This window comes from Teleopsis dalmanni, chromosome 2 (genome assembly GCF_002237135.1).
Source record: "Teleopsis dalmanni isolate 2A chromosome 2, ASM223713v2, whole genome shotgun sequence".
NCBI classification, from domain to species: Eukaryota; Metazoa; Arthropoda; class Insecta; order Diptera; family Diopsidae; genus Teleopsis; species Teleopsis dalmanni.
This window is the reverse complement of record NC_051847.1, coordinates 82,730,440-82,748,253: the sequence shown is the minus strand read 5'-3', so window position 1 is coordinate 82,748,253 and position 17,814 is coordinate 82,730,440. Positions and strand designations below refer to the sequence as shown.

Here is a 17,814-nt window from a genome sequence, read left to right as displayed (position 1 = left end):
ATCTATTTTGCATTTCTTGAAAGAATATGAATTATAATTTTATACGATTGTTTTTTTTTAGCAAATGGCACACCACAACTTATTCAAAAATCCGAGCCAGCACAGTCTATTTCCATGCCAAACTCACCATTACCAACGCGCGCAAATGCGTCAATCCGGTTAAGTCCCCGGGTTAGAGAGGCTACAGAACGTCTTTCACAACAGCAAACTATTTCTAGTTCGATACGTAGAAACTCTCCAGAAAGATTAGAAAATAGAAATGACATAACGTCCGCGCAGCACAGCACTAGGCACATACTTACCTTCAAAAAATCATAAATTATGTTTTTTAAATGTTAAAAATTTTGTTAAGATTTTTTATTTTAAGCGTCTCTGTTTGTTCTTGTTTTTATATTTAATTTGTATTTAATAAGCATTTTACTCATTCAATAACCCACAATAAAACGAAAACTCGAATGAATATTACACATATATATATACATATTAAGCATTATTACATAAATTTAATGTTTATTTATATATTTATATACACGTAAATTAATTGAATTATATTTATATAAAATGTTGCAAAATCGAAAAATGTTCAAAAAATAAAAAAAAAATTATTTAACTATTGCATAGTTAATAGTTTAACGTAGCTAAACGAACTGCTTATTTCTATATCATGCAGCTAAAATATGTTTTCACTTTATAAAAAATTATTTTTAATTTATATACAAAAAAAAACAATAAAAAAGTAAAACATAAAGATTAAAACGTTTTCCTTAACTATTTACAGTTTATGTGTATAGTTCAGATAAGTTGGAAAATTTTTTAACCCCTACCTATATAACGTTTACGGACCTATGTCGTCTGACACCAACAAATTTATTAAGGATCTGTATCGACTCGATATCTTTTGAAAACTCCCATTAATCGGAATAGAGGCGCAGACTCAATTCCGGGTCTAAAAAGTATCGGGAGAATGGGCAAATTGTTTGAAATCTTATCGAGAGTATGTTGATAATACCAATAATACCAAAAATAGGACATACCTACATTGCAGACTTGACAAAATAAACTTTCATGTGATTCAGATTTCTTGAAAAACACTATTACGGTTTATGTTGAAACCGTTCAACTGTTGATCTTATAAACATGGTTCATATTATATTTGAAGAGTGCAATGACTTTATGTAACATATCTACAGAAAACTCAAAGAAGTACTAGATGTCTTCAAATATAAATCTCAGGATTATAAAATCAACATCGACGAGTTCAAAAAACGAGTGCTACAGAATAGCCAGATACAAGATGATTTCTGTGTAAACATGGAAGTTTGGCAAAGGTACCATCTCTTTCTTATGCCATTCGTAACTGTTTAAAACGAAATGTTAATACTATAATGTCGTTAGGCAGTCACCATACAACTCAATAGGGACCTGTTTTTATCTATGTTATACTTGCAGATACCTTCAATATCTTAATCAAACCCTGTAAAAAGTTAAATTAAAAATCTATAACTTTAAAACTATAGTAATATTCCACTGCTATAGTGTCACGAACAATCTTTCTGTTAAAAATTTTAGAGCGGTGTTAATTTTTTATACTTACGAAAAGTAGTGGAACTGAATAAATGCTCAAATTATTAACAACAATCTCGTTATGCACTTCGTCTACCTTTTTGATAGGTTGTCTCTACTTTTTTCAAAAAACATTTATCAACACAGAGATATTGCTCTCAAAGCATATATTATGCAATAACATCAGTAAGGTCTGTTTGATCTTAAGGTTTAGTTTTTCAAAAAGCTTTGTTATTCAAATTTGACTATCTAAGCGGTTTTCGATGTAACCTTTCTTCAGTTCTTCGTGTTCTGATTCGTTAGGTTCAATACTTATTGGTCTTAGAATCATTAAAAAAAAGCTTGATCATTAACATAAAGCGTTTGGTTTTGAAGTTTTTGAAGTGGTTTTCATTTACACAATCTAAAATTAGTAATAAATATCTCACAGCTAAGGTTTCCAAAACTTGTGATGTCTCCAACTCTTTTCAATTCTCCAACTCTTTTCAATTACATTTCAAGTCCCAAAATATTACAATACCTCATCGCAGGAAACCTGATCAGTTTTAACTACTTTTAACAATCCAAATGGCATAAGTCCATCATTTTACATTTCAAAACTTTTCTCTCGGAACGTAACAATATAGGGTATTGTGCTTGCTATATTGTAAATAAATAAATGTTTCTTTCTATATTCTTGTTTTAATATATCCATATCGGGTTTTTACCACATACTAAATGTATCTTCAATACATTAATAGACCACATAGATTCAGTTGGTATAATTTTATTTTGGAAATTAGAAACAGTTAAAATACCTTGAATAACAAATTTTAAATTTGTACGATATAATCCCTTCGAATTACAACATTTAACCTTCGAATGGTTCTTTTTAGTTTCCTCATTAACCCAAATTCTTGTATAATTTCCATATTATATAGATGCTTTCACATCTAATTTTGTAACCCATAAAAATTTTAATAATATTAAAGGCATATAAATAACTTAGTTCCTAAAGATTTCGACATAACTAAATTTACTTAAAGATCTACAACTTAAATTACGACAAATTCATTTCATTGGTCTTTCTCGTGGTTTCAATTTAACCCATAATCCACCTGATGCACGCAATGTAATACGAAATGTAGCTTCAAATGTTGTTTTTCCCGGAACTGGAAATATCTGATAGCTACGCAATAACCGGGAGACAACTGTCTTCATTTCCATAATTGCAAATCGATTGCCAATACAATAACGAGGGCCAGCGCTGAAAGGTATGAAGGCGTATGGATGCCTATTTTCATTGTTTTCTGGGGCAAATCTTGTTGGATCAAATTTTTCTGGATCCGGATAAAAGTGTGGTAAACGATGTGTAGCATAAGGGCATATAAAAACATTACTACCAGCTGGTAATGTATATTTTCCCAGACGTACTTCTTCTCCCAGTTTGCGAGCTATTAAGGGAACACTTGGATACAATCTTAGTGCTTCCTTAATGCACATTTCTAAATAACGCATTTCACGTAAGTCACTCATAGTTGGTGATCTTTTGTTATCATCAGCAAATATTTGATCAATTTCTTCACAGCATTTTTGTTGGCAATCAGGGTTTTGGGCAAGCAGAAATATAGTAAATGCTACTGCTGCTCCAACACTATCTTGACCAGCTAGCATAAATGTACAGGCTTCGTTTACGATATCTTCTTCAGTAAAATCAGGATTAGTATCAGCGATTTCAATCATATAATCAAGAAGGCATTTACGCTCGTTACTGTTGTTGTTGTTATTGTTTGTATTATTGTCCTTTAAAAACATTTCTCTACGACGTTTAATCATTTGACGTGTAAAATCATTTAGTCGTTGCTTCTGATCAAGTTCTTCTGAGGCAAGTTTGGTCATGTGATAAATGCTGTCCAATAACAACCAAGGTTGCACAAATCGCTGTGGTATCACCACTTTACCTCTACAAAATAAACGAAAAATATTAATAAAGGTTTTAAAAAGATATTAAAATAGCAATTTCGTGTACTTACTGTCTAAACGGTGACTGTTCCATATCTACTAAACCCTTCTTTTTAACTGGTACACCAAGAACGGCTTCTGCAAATATTTTAGAAAACACATCGTAAAATATTTTCATGAAATTTTTGTTAATTGCTATATATAATTTCTTATTATATTTACCATTTAATATATCCATTACACAATTATTAACAAATTTTGCTATATTAATTTCATTACAATCGGTGATGTCTAAAGTCTCACATAAAACCTGTGACGCATCTGCAAATGTACCTATAAATTTTTCTAAAATGTGCAGATGGAACATTGGTTGGATCAGTTTGCGATGAGCATGCCATTTATCTCCACTACTGGTAATTAGTCCATTACCCAAAAAGTTATGCATTAGCTTGTAGAAAAAAGATTTATTTGTGTGTTTCTTGGAGGACAGTACTATCTGTAAATCATCTGGCTGCAGTACTACGAAAAATGGAAACAGCAATACCCACACGCGCACCAATGAACCATATAAATTAAAGGCTGGAGCAACACGATTTCGTAATACTTAAAATTGAAAGAAAACATTTTTTCATATTAAGTACTCATTAAATCTTCAAATATAAACTACTTACAATCTTTTTCTTTGATAAGTAGACAGTTGCCTAAAAATGGAACTGATGGCGGTCCAGACAATTGCAATGATAATAACACCGATTTTAGATAACCCCAAAATGTATAAATGCTAATGCCTATGATAAGAACTGTGGCAAAACTCCATAGCTCCGAATTTGAAGCACTTCCAAGCTGTTTAAAATTTAAAACACATTTTAATAAAGGTTTGTGTTATATAATTATACCTGCTAAATAATTTATTTTCATGAAGATTAATTAAATTTTGATTTAATTAAATAAATTAAATAATAAACATCACATACAAAAATAATTATAGAAAAAAATCATATTATAAAAAGATCACACTCCATATGAATCACCCTACTAAATGAAGCCAGTTTGATTTACGAAGTAAACGCATTCACTTCATTAATGCAAGCAGTCACAGCTCACACAAATTCATATATTAATATAAGCAAACGCTAATGTCTAATACTAACAAAAATTCAAACAAAAAAAATATAAAACACGTAACATTTGTTTCGATCATCGCTGCAAGAAATAGACAAAGGAAAAGAAAAACTGCTTGTTGTGGTTGACAAATAAATTTACCATCAGGCTTAAAAATTTCTTAAGAAAACTACTGTATAAACATTTGCTGAAAAATAAACGACGAAGTACGTTTTTTTTTAAAAAGATTTATTCAATTTGGACTATTTAGTACCGATTGTATTTATCGGATATATTCTAGTATCCAACCTGAAATCCGGAAAGGTTTTAATGTGAAATCTTACTTATGTTTACTTATATTCTATTTGTAAAAATCAACAAACAAATAGTCTATACACTGACAAATCTCTTTTTGGTTAAATCGATTCATATGAGGTGATCAAGAGTTCATATTTCTTGAAATAATATTTTTTTAACTGTCATCCGCACAATATATTGACGAAAAATATGTATAAACTCTCCACACTATATTGTGTTCTTTGAATATAAATCACTAAATATTTATTGGAAAGAAAATAATATAACTATTTTGAATTTTTCTATTTACATTTTGATTTTTTATATAACTGTATTTTAAAAAAAAAGTAAAAATAAAAATAAGTCATCATTAGTTGTCTACCAGTGGCGTAACTACAGGGAAGCAACTGGAAGCAACGCTTTCGGGCCCCCGAATTTAGGGGGCCCCACTATAAATGTTTGTAAACGTTTTTTGTTGGAATAACTTCATATTGCATTTTATAAAAGATACGTTAATTTTAAATTTAAAGTACATAATATGTATGTACTTCAAATAAAATATTAAACCTATTTATAAAATAAAAAAGTTTTTCTAAGAAAAATATGTGTCTTAATCGAGAGTTTATATGGAAGCTATATCTAGATTTAAACCCATTTGAAAATAATTTTGTACGTTGTCTTTTGCAAATATCAGTACTGTATACACCAAATTCTATTTAAATACCTTTATTAAAAACGGAGAAACCTCATATCCGATTGTTAAATTTATATCACAGCTACAAGAAATAGACGTCCAATTTCAATCAAATCAAATGGTGAACAGGGTCGGCTAAAAGTATGTGTGTAAAGTTTCATTTGAAGAGTTCAAAACCTGAGAGTGTAGTTTGAACTGAAAAAGTATATATATACTGTACTGATATATACTTCATGATATTTCCGACGTTTCCTTTAATGCGTAACGAAAATCTTGACAAACCTTACATACCCTTTTCACATTTTTCGTGTAAAGAGTATAAAAAGAGGGGCCCCTTAGTATGTTGATAGGGGCCCCTTAGTTAGAATTTGCTTACAGGCCTAAAAAATGTAGTTACGCCACTGTTGTCTACACAAGTTTTTTCGATTCAAAAAAGTTTAATTATATTATTTTCAAATGGAACCATCAACATAATAAACCTAATAATAAACCAGCTCGATTGAACAAAATTGAACACCTACACATGAAACTATATAGCGAACGAAATTTTATATGAAATACATTATAATCATTAACAGTACCGATACCGGTGAACTTTTATATTTATAAAATGTGAATATAAATTTAATGCTTAGAAGTAGCACAAAACAGCAAACTTGAATTAAATAAATTGAATTAAATAAATTTATATAACCAAATAATGATTTATTTAAGTAAAGATTTGTATTAAGTCCACAGATGCGTACATTTAATTAGTTTAATTCATATATTTTTTCACAAATTTTATCCAATAGATAAGTGAAAATTGTGGAAATACTTTTAGTACCATTGCATATGGATTTAGCACAAACTCATAAAAATAATATAGAGATGAAGGAAAGTTCACACAATTGTTATCCGAAACTATAACATAGATAGCAGATATTATTAGTACTATAGTTCAGTATTACTTCGCATAGATAAAGATAGAATATGTCAATAAATACATTATTCTATAATTAGAACTGAATCTGAAAAGTATCTGGATTGACACTTCTACTTTTGATTTGTCAATTTCCCATCTCCATCCTATCCCATCCACCCAGATTCGGTACTTTTGACAGCTCGCAAAGTATGGCAAAAAAAGTAATTTGATGGACATTTGGCGAAAAAGAAACTGCTGTTCCATCAAGACAATGCACGTGTGCACACTTGTCTGGTCACGATGGCTAAAATCCACGAATTGGGATACGAACTGCTACCCCATCTAGCATATTCTCTATGTCACTCTATCGTAATAACGATAATGACAATAACTAATACAATTAATATTGATATAAATATGCTATGGGCAAGTTAGATTTAGAATAGATTAAATATATCAGAAGTCAAAGAAGGACTTTTAAATAAAACTCAGACATTGAGCTTAGGTATATCAGGAAATTGGAAGTGAATTCGATGTTTGCCAAAGTATTAGACTTTATAGACCATAGGATTGTATGGTTTGTAGTATTGGGGAATAAAATTTCCTTTTTTTTTATTTGAAAATATACGACAAAGATTAAGGATACGAAGAGGTTATATGAGACGCAAACGCCTGAGATCACGTTCTTAGAAGATACAAAAATGTTTCAATTCCTTAGACGTGAGAATACAACGATCTTCTAAAAATCGAATATGTACCAGGTTTTGTCCTATTCGGGTTGAAGAAATGATAGCGTTGTTAAAAGGCTTGTCAGTTTTTTTCGTATTTATAGTGTGAACATTTATAATATTACGAAGGTCTATATTTTAAAGAGTGGAAAAGATAATGCAGGGACAGTATGTATTAGTTTTCACTGCTGGCTCAACCACCTCAATTCCAGGTATGAATTCATGTTTGGGGATCCACAATATTCTACATTTCTTGGAGTGAATAAAAACACAGACCTTAACGTAACCCTATTTATGACCGTATTTATATAAGCATATATAAAAGTTAGCCAAAAACTCAATTTATTTTTTTAATTTAATATAAACAAGTAAAATATTTCATCTCAAAATGTAGTATTTTAAAATAAGTGTGTAATTCTTTTTAAATAGTTTTTAAAGAATTCCAAGAAAAATTAAAACATTTAAGGTCATAAAAACAAACATGGGTTTAAATAATGCGTATTATTATTAATTATGTTTTATTATTTACTAAATTTTTTTTCATTCTTCTGGAACCCTCATTGATAAAGAAACTAAATAAGAAATTTGTCATCTTACTTCCATTTATCAATCGCTTTGTTTTATTTACGAGGTCAAAAACATGTACGACTTTAATGATAATAGATGTAGTAAGTCAAAGCATACACTCTACAAAACAAAGGAAGATCGACAATCGGCTGAAGTAATTTCACACGGTTAGAATTGCCCACGAGTAAATCTACATTGTGAAGGTGTGAATGTTAAGTGAAGTGTGGCAGTGAACATTTATAAAAGTGCAATAGATTTTTTCAAAATATTTATCGAAATTTATTTGTTTATAAAATTTTGAAAAATATAAAAAAAAGTCATATGACATCTTTCGGGAATGACAACAAACCCAGATTTAGGTACATTGTCAGTAGTTGAGAATAAAAAATTGTTTTGTGTTGGTGACAATAAATATTTTTGAATAAAAAAAAGAGATCTTTCAAGGTACTGTTCATTACGGGAATTTCTCTATACAACTTGTTAGTCACTTAAACTATATATCTACATACATGTATATACAGTCAAACTTCCATAACTCAAAGTTCCATTTTGCAAACAAAAGGTTCGACTTATGAGGACTTCGAGTTTGAGAATTTTTTTATTTTTTTTTATTTTTGAAAGAAATTATAATTATATTTTAAGATATTTATTTATTTGAATTAGAAATTAGTGTATGGGATTTTAATTTTTTTTTGTCATTTTCAGTAAAAAGACATTCCATTTGATTTAAAGCCTCATATTGATCATCAGTTGTAGTATCATTCGTTTGCAAATATAAATTGAGAATATTGAATGAGTCTTCTATTTCATTCTTGAAAGGCTAAAAAACAATTACATCCACCGAATCCTCATCATCACTTTCCGTTGCGCTTAGAATTGGATCCAATAATTTAGAGCTATAGTGTTCAATAATATCGTCATCTGTAGGAAGGCTTGATGTACAAATTTCATTGTTAGCTCAATATAATCGTTAAGAGTAGCATTGGAACTTATTTTATTTACTTTAAACCACGCTGCCAGCGACTGACTGAAGTCCAAAAAGGGACTTCCCCTAACACTAAAATAGATTCATACTTAAAACAAAAATTCGACTTATTGAATGCACTTTTCCACATTCCTATTGGCACATGACAATATTTTTATTCGAGTTTTAGATAAGTTCGAATTATGGAAGCAGAATAGTATGTAATTTGCTCTCTAAAACCCTGTTGAGTGCCTGTTTAGTTCGAGTTACAGAAAATTCGAGTTACAGAAAATTCGAGTTATAGAAGTTCATGTTATGAAAATTTGACTGTATTTATTATTCAATGGCCCCAAATTGAAATTTAAATTAGATATTCACAAAACCATTTTCGGAATACAAATATTATTAGAATAATGTTCGCTTTACATGTTACTGAAGATAAGGTACAGAACCAATTTATTTAATTTTACTATTGTCCTATTAATTTCAATTCTATAAAGCTCTGTAATCGTTAAATACTACCAACTTTAGAGTCGTAGATATAAGGCCATGACAGGTACTACAAATACATAGATCGGGTGCTTAAGCTGATCACTATTGACTCTGCCTTTAATAATTGTACATTTAATATATTATTAAACTACTATTATGATTATTTTTCATCTGTTGGTTCAATTAAGACTTATCATTTTGAGTAATCTTTTATAGACTTCTGGTGAACTGTAATAATATATTGTAGCTGTCAGCAAAACTAAAACCTTGCTTGTATCTTTGCTAGGTACAAGTTCAAAAAGGAATCACTGGTGATGATGCAGACAATATTGCAGACAATATTGCAGAAACGTCTTCAGATAAGTAACTCTATGAAGGTCTGTGTAAATGGAGCTAGCACAGAATTATAATTTAGTTTGACAAAGGAATAGGTTAAGTTATGATGTACCGGTAATTCAAAGGGATCCACTTAGGTCTATAGGCCTATTGTATTACCGTATAAGGAAAAAACTCAGAAGTTTGAAAACACCTTAAATGTTTGGCAAAGCTTATAAAGCTATTTAAAGGACGTCTTGCAGTTGACCAAGATTTTCAAACAAGAAATCCCATAAAGTGAAAAGGCAGTGCCGCGCATATGCTTGATAAGAACAAAGCAGATAGGAGTCACTTATCGGTAAAATTGAAAGGGAAATTTCATCTTCTAGTAAAGTTACTTAATCTGCTGTGACCTGCGAGTTAACCTACCACAAGACTGATATTTCTACAGGGCATCTCAATCAGAGTATAGAATTTGCTTTTAATAAAACGTGGCCAAATTGCATAAAGATGCCTGACAATGGAATAATAATATAAAAAATATCAATACATTGCAGTATGATACTATAGATACTATCAAAGGATTTTTCTAATTTATCTATTTTTGTATAGTAAATTTTTTCTTAGTAAGTCTGAAATAAGGATCGTAATGGATTGGTATTTATCTCGATTACCTGTTTGTTATAACTGAATTTAATCTGTGTCTAATAGTAATGATAACTTAAGCAAAGGATATTGGAACTATAGCACTTAGTTATGTCCATCAACAACTTCTTGATTTAAAGCATATCGATCTTTATCAAATAAGCAGATGTAAATTTAAACTTTTCAATCAGAACTGTCTTTTCAGCTTATAAGATCTATCATGGTACTATAGACTTCACCATTTCTGTACATTGTTTTGATTTTAAATCAATTTAAAATATATAAATGTTTATCTTGTTTTATCTTGAGATAAAATTATAACTAAAAAATGTATTTTTAGACAGCAATAATCAAAATCTCAATCTGAAATATTTATAGTACATTACCCATTTATTTATTATTAGTACTTAAGTCACACTTTCACAACTTTATAACAAAAAAATTGTTCAAATAGTATAAATTATAAACAACTGTACAGCATATGAAAAGTATGTACTTATTACTTACATTAGCAGTATTTAGGGAATACATGTGCTCATGAGTCTTATTTGGTCTCGTCTTTAGTTTTCTTTTCTATTTACTATTTTAACAATTAATTTACACCTATAGGCTTGAGTTGCTTCTAAGGTGCAGATTTAACCAGTTTTGATTTTTAAACAATAATACTTATATTTTTTTTTAAAGATAGGTTCATGATGTATAAAATTTACATATTAAAACAGACAATATTAACAATTTCAGGAAAACTAAATATTAAGTATTAGTATTTGATATTGATTTAGGATTAATTATATATTGTAATTTTCATAAGGTATAAGATTTAAGATTTAAAAAAAATCACAAAAATATATTTTAATATTTTATAAATAATATAAATAAAAATTAAGATGTTCTTCAAAAAGTAGTGAACTATAACATTTAAAATTCATTTTTATTTTATTTTAATTAATTGAATTTTTGGCTGACCATACACGGCTGTTTCGAGTATTGCCAAATACCTATAATCAGCGGTCTTGGAATTAATTCATGTATTTAATTATTTGTAAATAATTTTTTGAGACTGCAAGAAAACGAGCTCGAGCAAATTGGAAGCTCAGAGTCAGTGCATCTAAACTAACTGACCCAAAGCCGTACTTGACTTTTATGTTCGCATATTTTTCCGGAGTTTTGTTAATTTGCTGTAAAAGTTTTATTAACAAATTCACTTGCTGTGTTTATATTAAAACGAAATCATAAACCAGCTGTAGAATAATTAAATTAATAAATTATATTTTTATTTTTAATTGTTAAATTTCAATATTATTCTGCTTGTAGAGGCATTATTTGTTGCATGATTTATATGTTCTTTCTTATGTATAGAACCTAATCTAGAAACGAAAGCATGACTTTCTCAGTATTACGTTCCTAGATTAGGTTAAAATAAATAAATTAATAAAATAAATGTAAATAACAATTTATTTATTGAACTCATGATCGATCCCATAGTAAACATATGGTATAATAATACCAGACAAGATGCTGGGCATATACCAAATTTTTGCAGGCTCTATGTGATGACATCGGTAGTTCAAAAAACCATTTAAAATAAATTTCACACATTACCATATACAAAAAAGAATTTAGTTTAAAAAAAACTTTTTTATATTAATGTATTTTTTTTTACTTTTTATGAAATAAATGACAAAAAATTTCAAGCATTTTAGAAAGTAAAATAAACTGAAAAACACAATATTTTATATTGTATATTGTAAAAGGTGGCGGGGATTAAGGGAAGTCCTTGCTAGAATTACTTAATGTGAGTGCCTGTCGTTAAGGCTGAACAACACGTATAGCTATGATGTGCCAATGAAAGTCCCATTGGTATCCCAAGGGATTTCTTGTATATCAATTGAAGCTAAACGTTGGAGATCGTTTCCTCCTTGGCGGGTATAATTTTCCTGATAATATTATCTACCTATATAAAATTCACTGCAAAAGCATTGCCAAAAGAAATATTTTTAGTACACCTCTTTTTGACACAGTCAAGGCAACGCTAGAAATTGTAAAATTTGCTTTATTAAATCTAACCTATTTAAATAAGAATTATCTGAAGGAAAGAAAATTGAGATTTAGAATGAAATATGTATATGGCTGCATGCTGTATTATTGTATTCATTATACAATATTTTAGATAAATATTTGAAACACACAAAAAAAAATATCACATGTACATAATTTATACATTAAAATTTATTATTTATTTCAAAAATTATAATTTAACAAGAAGAATAGGCTCTTAACGTTATTTATTTGCAAATTAAAAAAATTCTCAGTTTTTGCAAGTTTGTGTAATTTTTGACAAATTACGATCCCAAGAATAATTCTTTGAACTTTTATATAAAGAATATACATATTCTATCCGTATTCCAAAAAGTGTTAACAACTCAACTTCTTTTAATAGATATATGTACCTATTTATGTAGTATTTTTTCCAATTTGTTTGCGGTTTTCTAAGTAATCCGTAGCCCAGACGAGTTTTAACAAAATTATTTGTGCAAATAATGGAAACCAATTAGAAGCTTTCAAGGAAACACCGACAAACGATATAAATAATGGTTTGAATTTTTTTTTTTTATATATTTAATATATAATCACGCATGCATCGATGGGCCACGCTTTTAAGGAAACAAAATTTGAACCAAGGGAATAACGAAGACGAAGAGTCTGATAATGCAGAAATATATGCAGGCAGTTTGTAGTACCGACTAAAATTATCTGAGATGGTTGTGTTAATTTTTGAGCCGCTGGTTTACTGATTTATAAATAAAATCAGACAATGCGTATTAGCAATAATCCCACTGCTACCGCTCCATAGTTCATATGCATATGCAATTATTGCTGCATAAATAAAGCTAAGCTCTAAAATTTGTTGTATTTTTTTAAAATTTATTGTCGATAATCATAAAAGTACTTAAATTCAATTATTAACCGATATCGACAATTTCGAAGCGTTTAACTCTTGCTTCCGCTCCTCCTTCTTTTTTTTGTCCAAATTTTAGTTGTTTGCAAAAATAATTAACACATTATCACTAATAAAAATTTATTATTTCCTAATCATTTCATACAAGTTTTTTTTTTTAAACATTTAATTTAGTTAGAAAAAACTTTAAGTGGCTGTCATAAAATTTGGATTTTTATTCATATGACATTTTTAATAAAAACAGTCTTACTCCGTTTTTATGTCCTGACAGAATTAGGATCTATTGAAGTGAATTTTAAGTACAACACTCACCATTTTCTGTATTATCATTTTTATTCTGTTAATGTTAATTAATGTTTTTTAAAAATTTATTTAATGCACTTTTTAAATTTGTATTAAATTATAAAAATAAATTTTTGAAAAATAATATATTAATATTATTTTAATTATTATCAATATTGTATATATTTCACTTGTAAATTAAACTTAAATCAAAAAAGCATTTTTAAAATTATTTAAAGTTATTAACTTAAAATATTTGTATTAAAAACTCAATTAAAAACTGTTTAATTTTTTATTTTACTAATTGGTATTTCGGTTCCAGTTTTTTGCAACCACGTTTCGAATATTTTTTTTGGAACTTTACCGTTTTAACCGCAGACAGCAGAAGTCAAACTTAAAATGAGTCTCCGCTAATGGGGAAGCTTCTATTTATTAACACATTTGGTACTTAGGCTGCGGCCAACGTTAAGATCTCGGTAGGCAGTAGTTGAATGCGTACGTGCGCTTGGGAGAGGTCTGTACTCGGCACGTTTTATCCATGTAACGAATATGATTTTTGTATAGTATCGTCGCTATAGCTAACTAATAATAAAAGCTATAAAAGTGTCCTATGCTCTTGACTCATTTTGTTATTGGCTTATTTACTAAAATCACATGAACGCAATGCGCTATTTTCGTGAGCTTACTTGGTCAATTACGAGTAACTAAATTATTCCTGGAAGCATTTTAACAAAAATATTAAAAAAAAATATTAAAAAAACAAAATGCTAATCACTTCAAAATTAATGCAATTTTATTATATGATTCCTTAATTTATTTGCTTTGTTATTTTTATATTTATTCAAAATGTCTGTTAATGGCTGTTATATGTTCTAATCTGAGCTGGCTAAGATGAAACTTTAAAATAAAAGATAAATATCTTGTGTGCGTTTGATATTTGTATATTTTTTTTAATTGTTGCATAAAAAAAGCGATTAAGTATCTACATTTTTTATCCTGTTTCTAACCAGTTTACTTTACTAGAATGCGACGGTTTTAGTTAACTGTAGTATTTGTAATTAATATTTAAAATATAGTTTATTTCGAATTTACAAAAACTGTATCATTATTGAATACAGCAGTGCTCGGGTATCACTATTTTTTTTTATACTATTTTTAACCAGTTTACTTTACTAGAATGCAACGCTTCTGGTTAACTGTAGTATTTTTTTATTAATATTTAAAATATCTTTTATTTGGAACTTCTGAAAATTATTTCATAATCGAATACAGCAGTGGTCGGGTATCACTATGTTTTTATTCTACTTCTAACCAGTTTACTTGACTAGAATGCAACAATTTTTAAATATCTTGTATCTGGTATTTGTACAAATTTTTTTAAATATTGCATAAAAAAATGATTGATTATCTACATTTCTTATTCTATTTCTAACAAGTTTATTTTACTACTTCAGTTCACTTTAGTATTTTTATTCTTTATTTATTATTTAAGTTTGTTTGACTGATATGCAACGACTTTATTTAATCTTAATATTTTTATTACATATATTTTATATAATAGTCGGAACCGCATTTTATATCCTAGCGTAACAATCTAAACATCTACTTTCTTTAAAAAATTCTTCCTTTTTTCACCCTTTTTTGATTTCTGCTCTTTTATTTCCATTAGTTAAGAAACTAAAATTGAACTACTCATCCACCTAGAACATTTCTTTAAAAAAGTCCCATATTTATGTTAAGTGTATAGAGTCAGTGCTGAAAAGTATTACAATAAGGGTATTCACTCTCTTTTGGATTGTGTGAGCTTGCAATGGACAACAACAAAATACATGCACAAACTTTCCTGCAATTCCTATGTTTTGGCATCTGTTGCTTTTCAAGTGGAGAAGCAACCACTGCAAAAACAGCTGTTTCATTTCGATGTGGCAATTGTGCAACAGAGGTGATCTTGCACTCCGACAATTTTAGTATAGCATTCTTGTATTTCGTACACCTTGCAATGACTTTGCACACAAGACAAAGTAAATACCCCTATTATATTAGTATTAAAGGTATAACATATATACGTTACAACGTTTACCCATCATTAGTAACCTTATTAAAATAAGGTTACATATGTATATACATATTATTATTATTATGTATATACATAATATATATGTTATATATATATACATAATATATATGTTATATATATATATATACTGCAAAAACAGCAGTATATATGTAAACTTATTTTAATAAGGTTACTAATGATGGGTAAACGTTGTAACGTATATATGTTATACCTATAATACTAATATAATAGGGGTATTTACTTTGTCTTGTGTGCAAAGCCATTGCAAGGTGTACGAAATACAAGAATGCTATACTAAAATTGTCGGAGTGCAAGATCACCTCTGTTGCACAATTGCAACATCGAAATGAAACAGCTGTTTTTGCAGTGTATATATATGTCCTCTCTCTATGTGTCTATGTTCTTTACAAAATTGTGTGCGGTAGATATTAATATTATCTTTAACCATACGCTCAAAAAGAACAATGGTAATTAAATATTAATCGAAAACTCCTAACATTCCAAAACAAGAGAAAGAAGTTTTCAATTTTATTGTGACCACTATCGTAACATTTTCTACAGCTTCCAATTTCATTATAACGTGCTTTAGTATAAATGCTGGTAAATCATAAATTCAGTTATTATTAGCCGAAATATGGATCTCGTATTGTGACTACGCCGAAAGTTATAACACTAACCTTATTTTAATAAGGTTACTAATGATGGGTAAACGTTATTACGTATTATACATAATATATATGTTATATATTATATATATATGTTATATATATATATATATATATATATATATATATATATATATGTTATATATATAATATATATGTTATATATATATAACATATATAATATTCTCTTCTCTATTCTCTTCGATAAAGAAAAATGAATTAAAGATTTAAATAACTTTAAGTATATACTTGTTAAAGTAAGCGCTTTGGTGGTGTACATAATAACATTATTTATCTACTTAAAAAATATATGAAATAGTGCCGGTTTAAAGAAATCAAGAATTCAAATTAATACAAGATAAAGTCATATATTGTATACTGGCCTGTAGGAAATGGTTTTCAACGTCCATTACAAACAATTTAACCCTCAGAAAATTTGTTTAGTGGTGCTTTTTGGTACTTTTACATGGTATAAGGTGTTCATTCCCAAGTTAAAATGCACAAGTTATGAGGCGGTTTATAAAGATCTTCACAATCATAATATTTAGAGTTTTTGGTTTTCTGGTTTTTTTGATAAAGAAGTAATAAGTAAATTGACAATTAGCTTAAGAATCTTTGGTACTACAATCCGTGCAACGAATTTATATATTTACCCAAACTATAGCTTTGAGTTGATCAACAAATAAATGTTGAATTAATGTGAGTAAGCTGAATCATCATTTCTTCAAAAAGATAGACTTTCTAGAACATAACACAAGTATGGTATTCTTTTATTGTGAACTGACCTTTGGTATTACCCGTATGTACAGTGTTTCGAAACACAGTTAATTTATTACATTGAGGTATGCCAAAATTTTAATAATAGTCAGTTTTAGTTTTCGGTTTTCTTCCAATAACATCAGTTTTGATAATACAAACATGAAGATAGTGTTTTACTTCTAATTTAAAGTTATAATTCTTCGCAGTTCCTTTATATAAGTACTATTAAACTATATTGTAACTTTAAATTGAGTCAATTGGTTAATAATTTATTTAAGTGTTATTATAAATGTAGACATTTTTATTAAAAATTGTGAGAAAATGTTATTCAAAATGTTCCAGAAAAGTACTGTTAATAATCTTAGTATATTGTTATATAATATTGTTATATAATCTATTCGTTTAGACAAATCTGTTTATGTGAAAACCTTTTATATGTTATTTATATTTTTATTTAAATATTTAACAATATCTAACTTAAACAAATATTATAGACGGGATTTATAAATTACACCACAAGTCATATAAACATACGATTTTAATTTGAAAAGCTTAATTAATTCCAAATAGAGTATTGAGGGTACATATTGGAATTTTGGCATAACTATGTCTAACTGCTTTATTTCTTTTTATACGTGAAATCAGTTATTCCAATTTTAACGGAATTCCTAGTCCAAAAGCTAAGACAAACGTAGAAACTTACTTGAGTAAGTTATTTTAAATAAATAATTATTTACTTAATACTATTAAATTTAGAAAATTAATTTATTAACAGTAGTCCTAAGACTACTGATTATTAACAATTTGGTTAACAATTTCGTTACTAAAAATATCCATAAAAATCCATAAAAAAATTTTTTT

The 17,814-nt window shown here is 28.2% G+C and overlaps 2 protein-coding genes across 2 annotated transcripts in view; one reads left to right on the top strand and one right to left on the bottom strand.

Annotated features, from left to right (window-relative positions):
- Window positions 1-537, top strand: part of LOC119677456 (muscle M-line assembly protein unc-89-like) — a 46,026-nt gene extending 45,489 nt beyond the window's left edge. The window contains exon 21 of the mRNA XM_038088803.1: window positions 62-537. Coding sequence (XP_037944731.1) covers window positions 62-318 — 257 coding nt within the window. The 3' untranslated portion in view covers window positions 319-537. The remainder of the gene's footprint in view (window positions 1-61) is intronic.
- A 1,776-nt stretch (window positions 538-2,313) lies between these two features.
- LOC119683964 (probable cytochrome P450 4aa1) lies at window positions 2,314-13,515 on the bottom strand. The gene is made up of 5 exons (XM_038097862.1): window positions 13,483-13,515; window positions 4,176-4,347; window positions 3,727-4,107; window positions 3,576-3,642; window positions 2,314-3,505 (listed from the first exon to the last, which is right to left on the bottom strand). Exons 1-5 carry the CDS (start codon window positions 13,498-13,500, stop codon window positions 2,614-2,616), a joined length of 1,530 nt encoding a protein of 509 aa, XP_037953790.1. The 5' UTR covers window positions 13,501-13,515; the 3' UTR covers window positions 2,314-2,613.
- Between the last annotated feature and the right edge of the window lie 4,299 nt (window positions 13,516-17,814).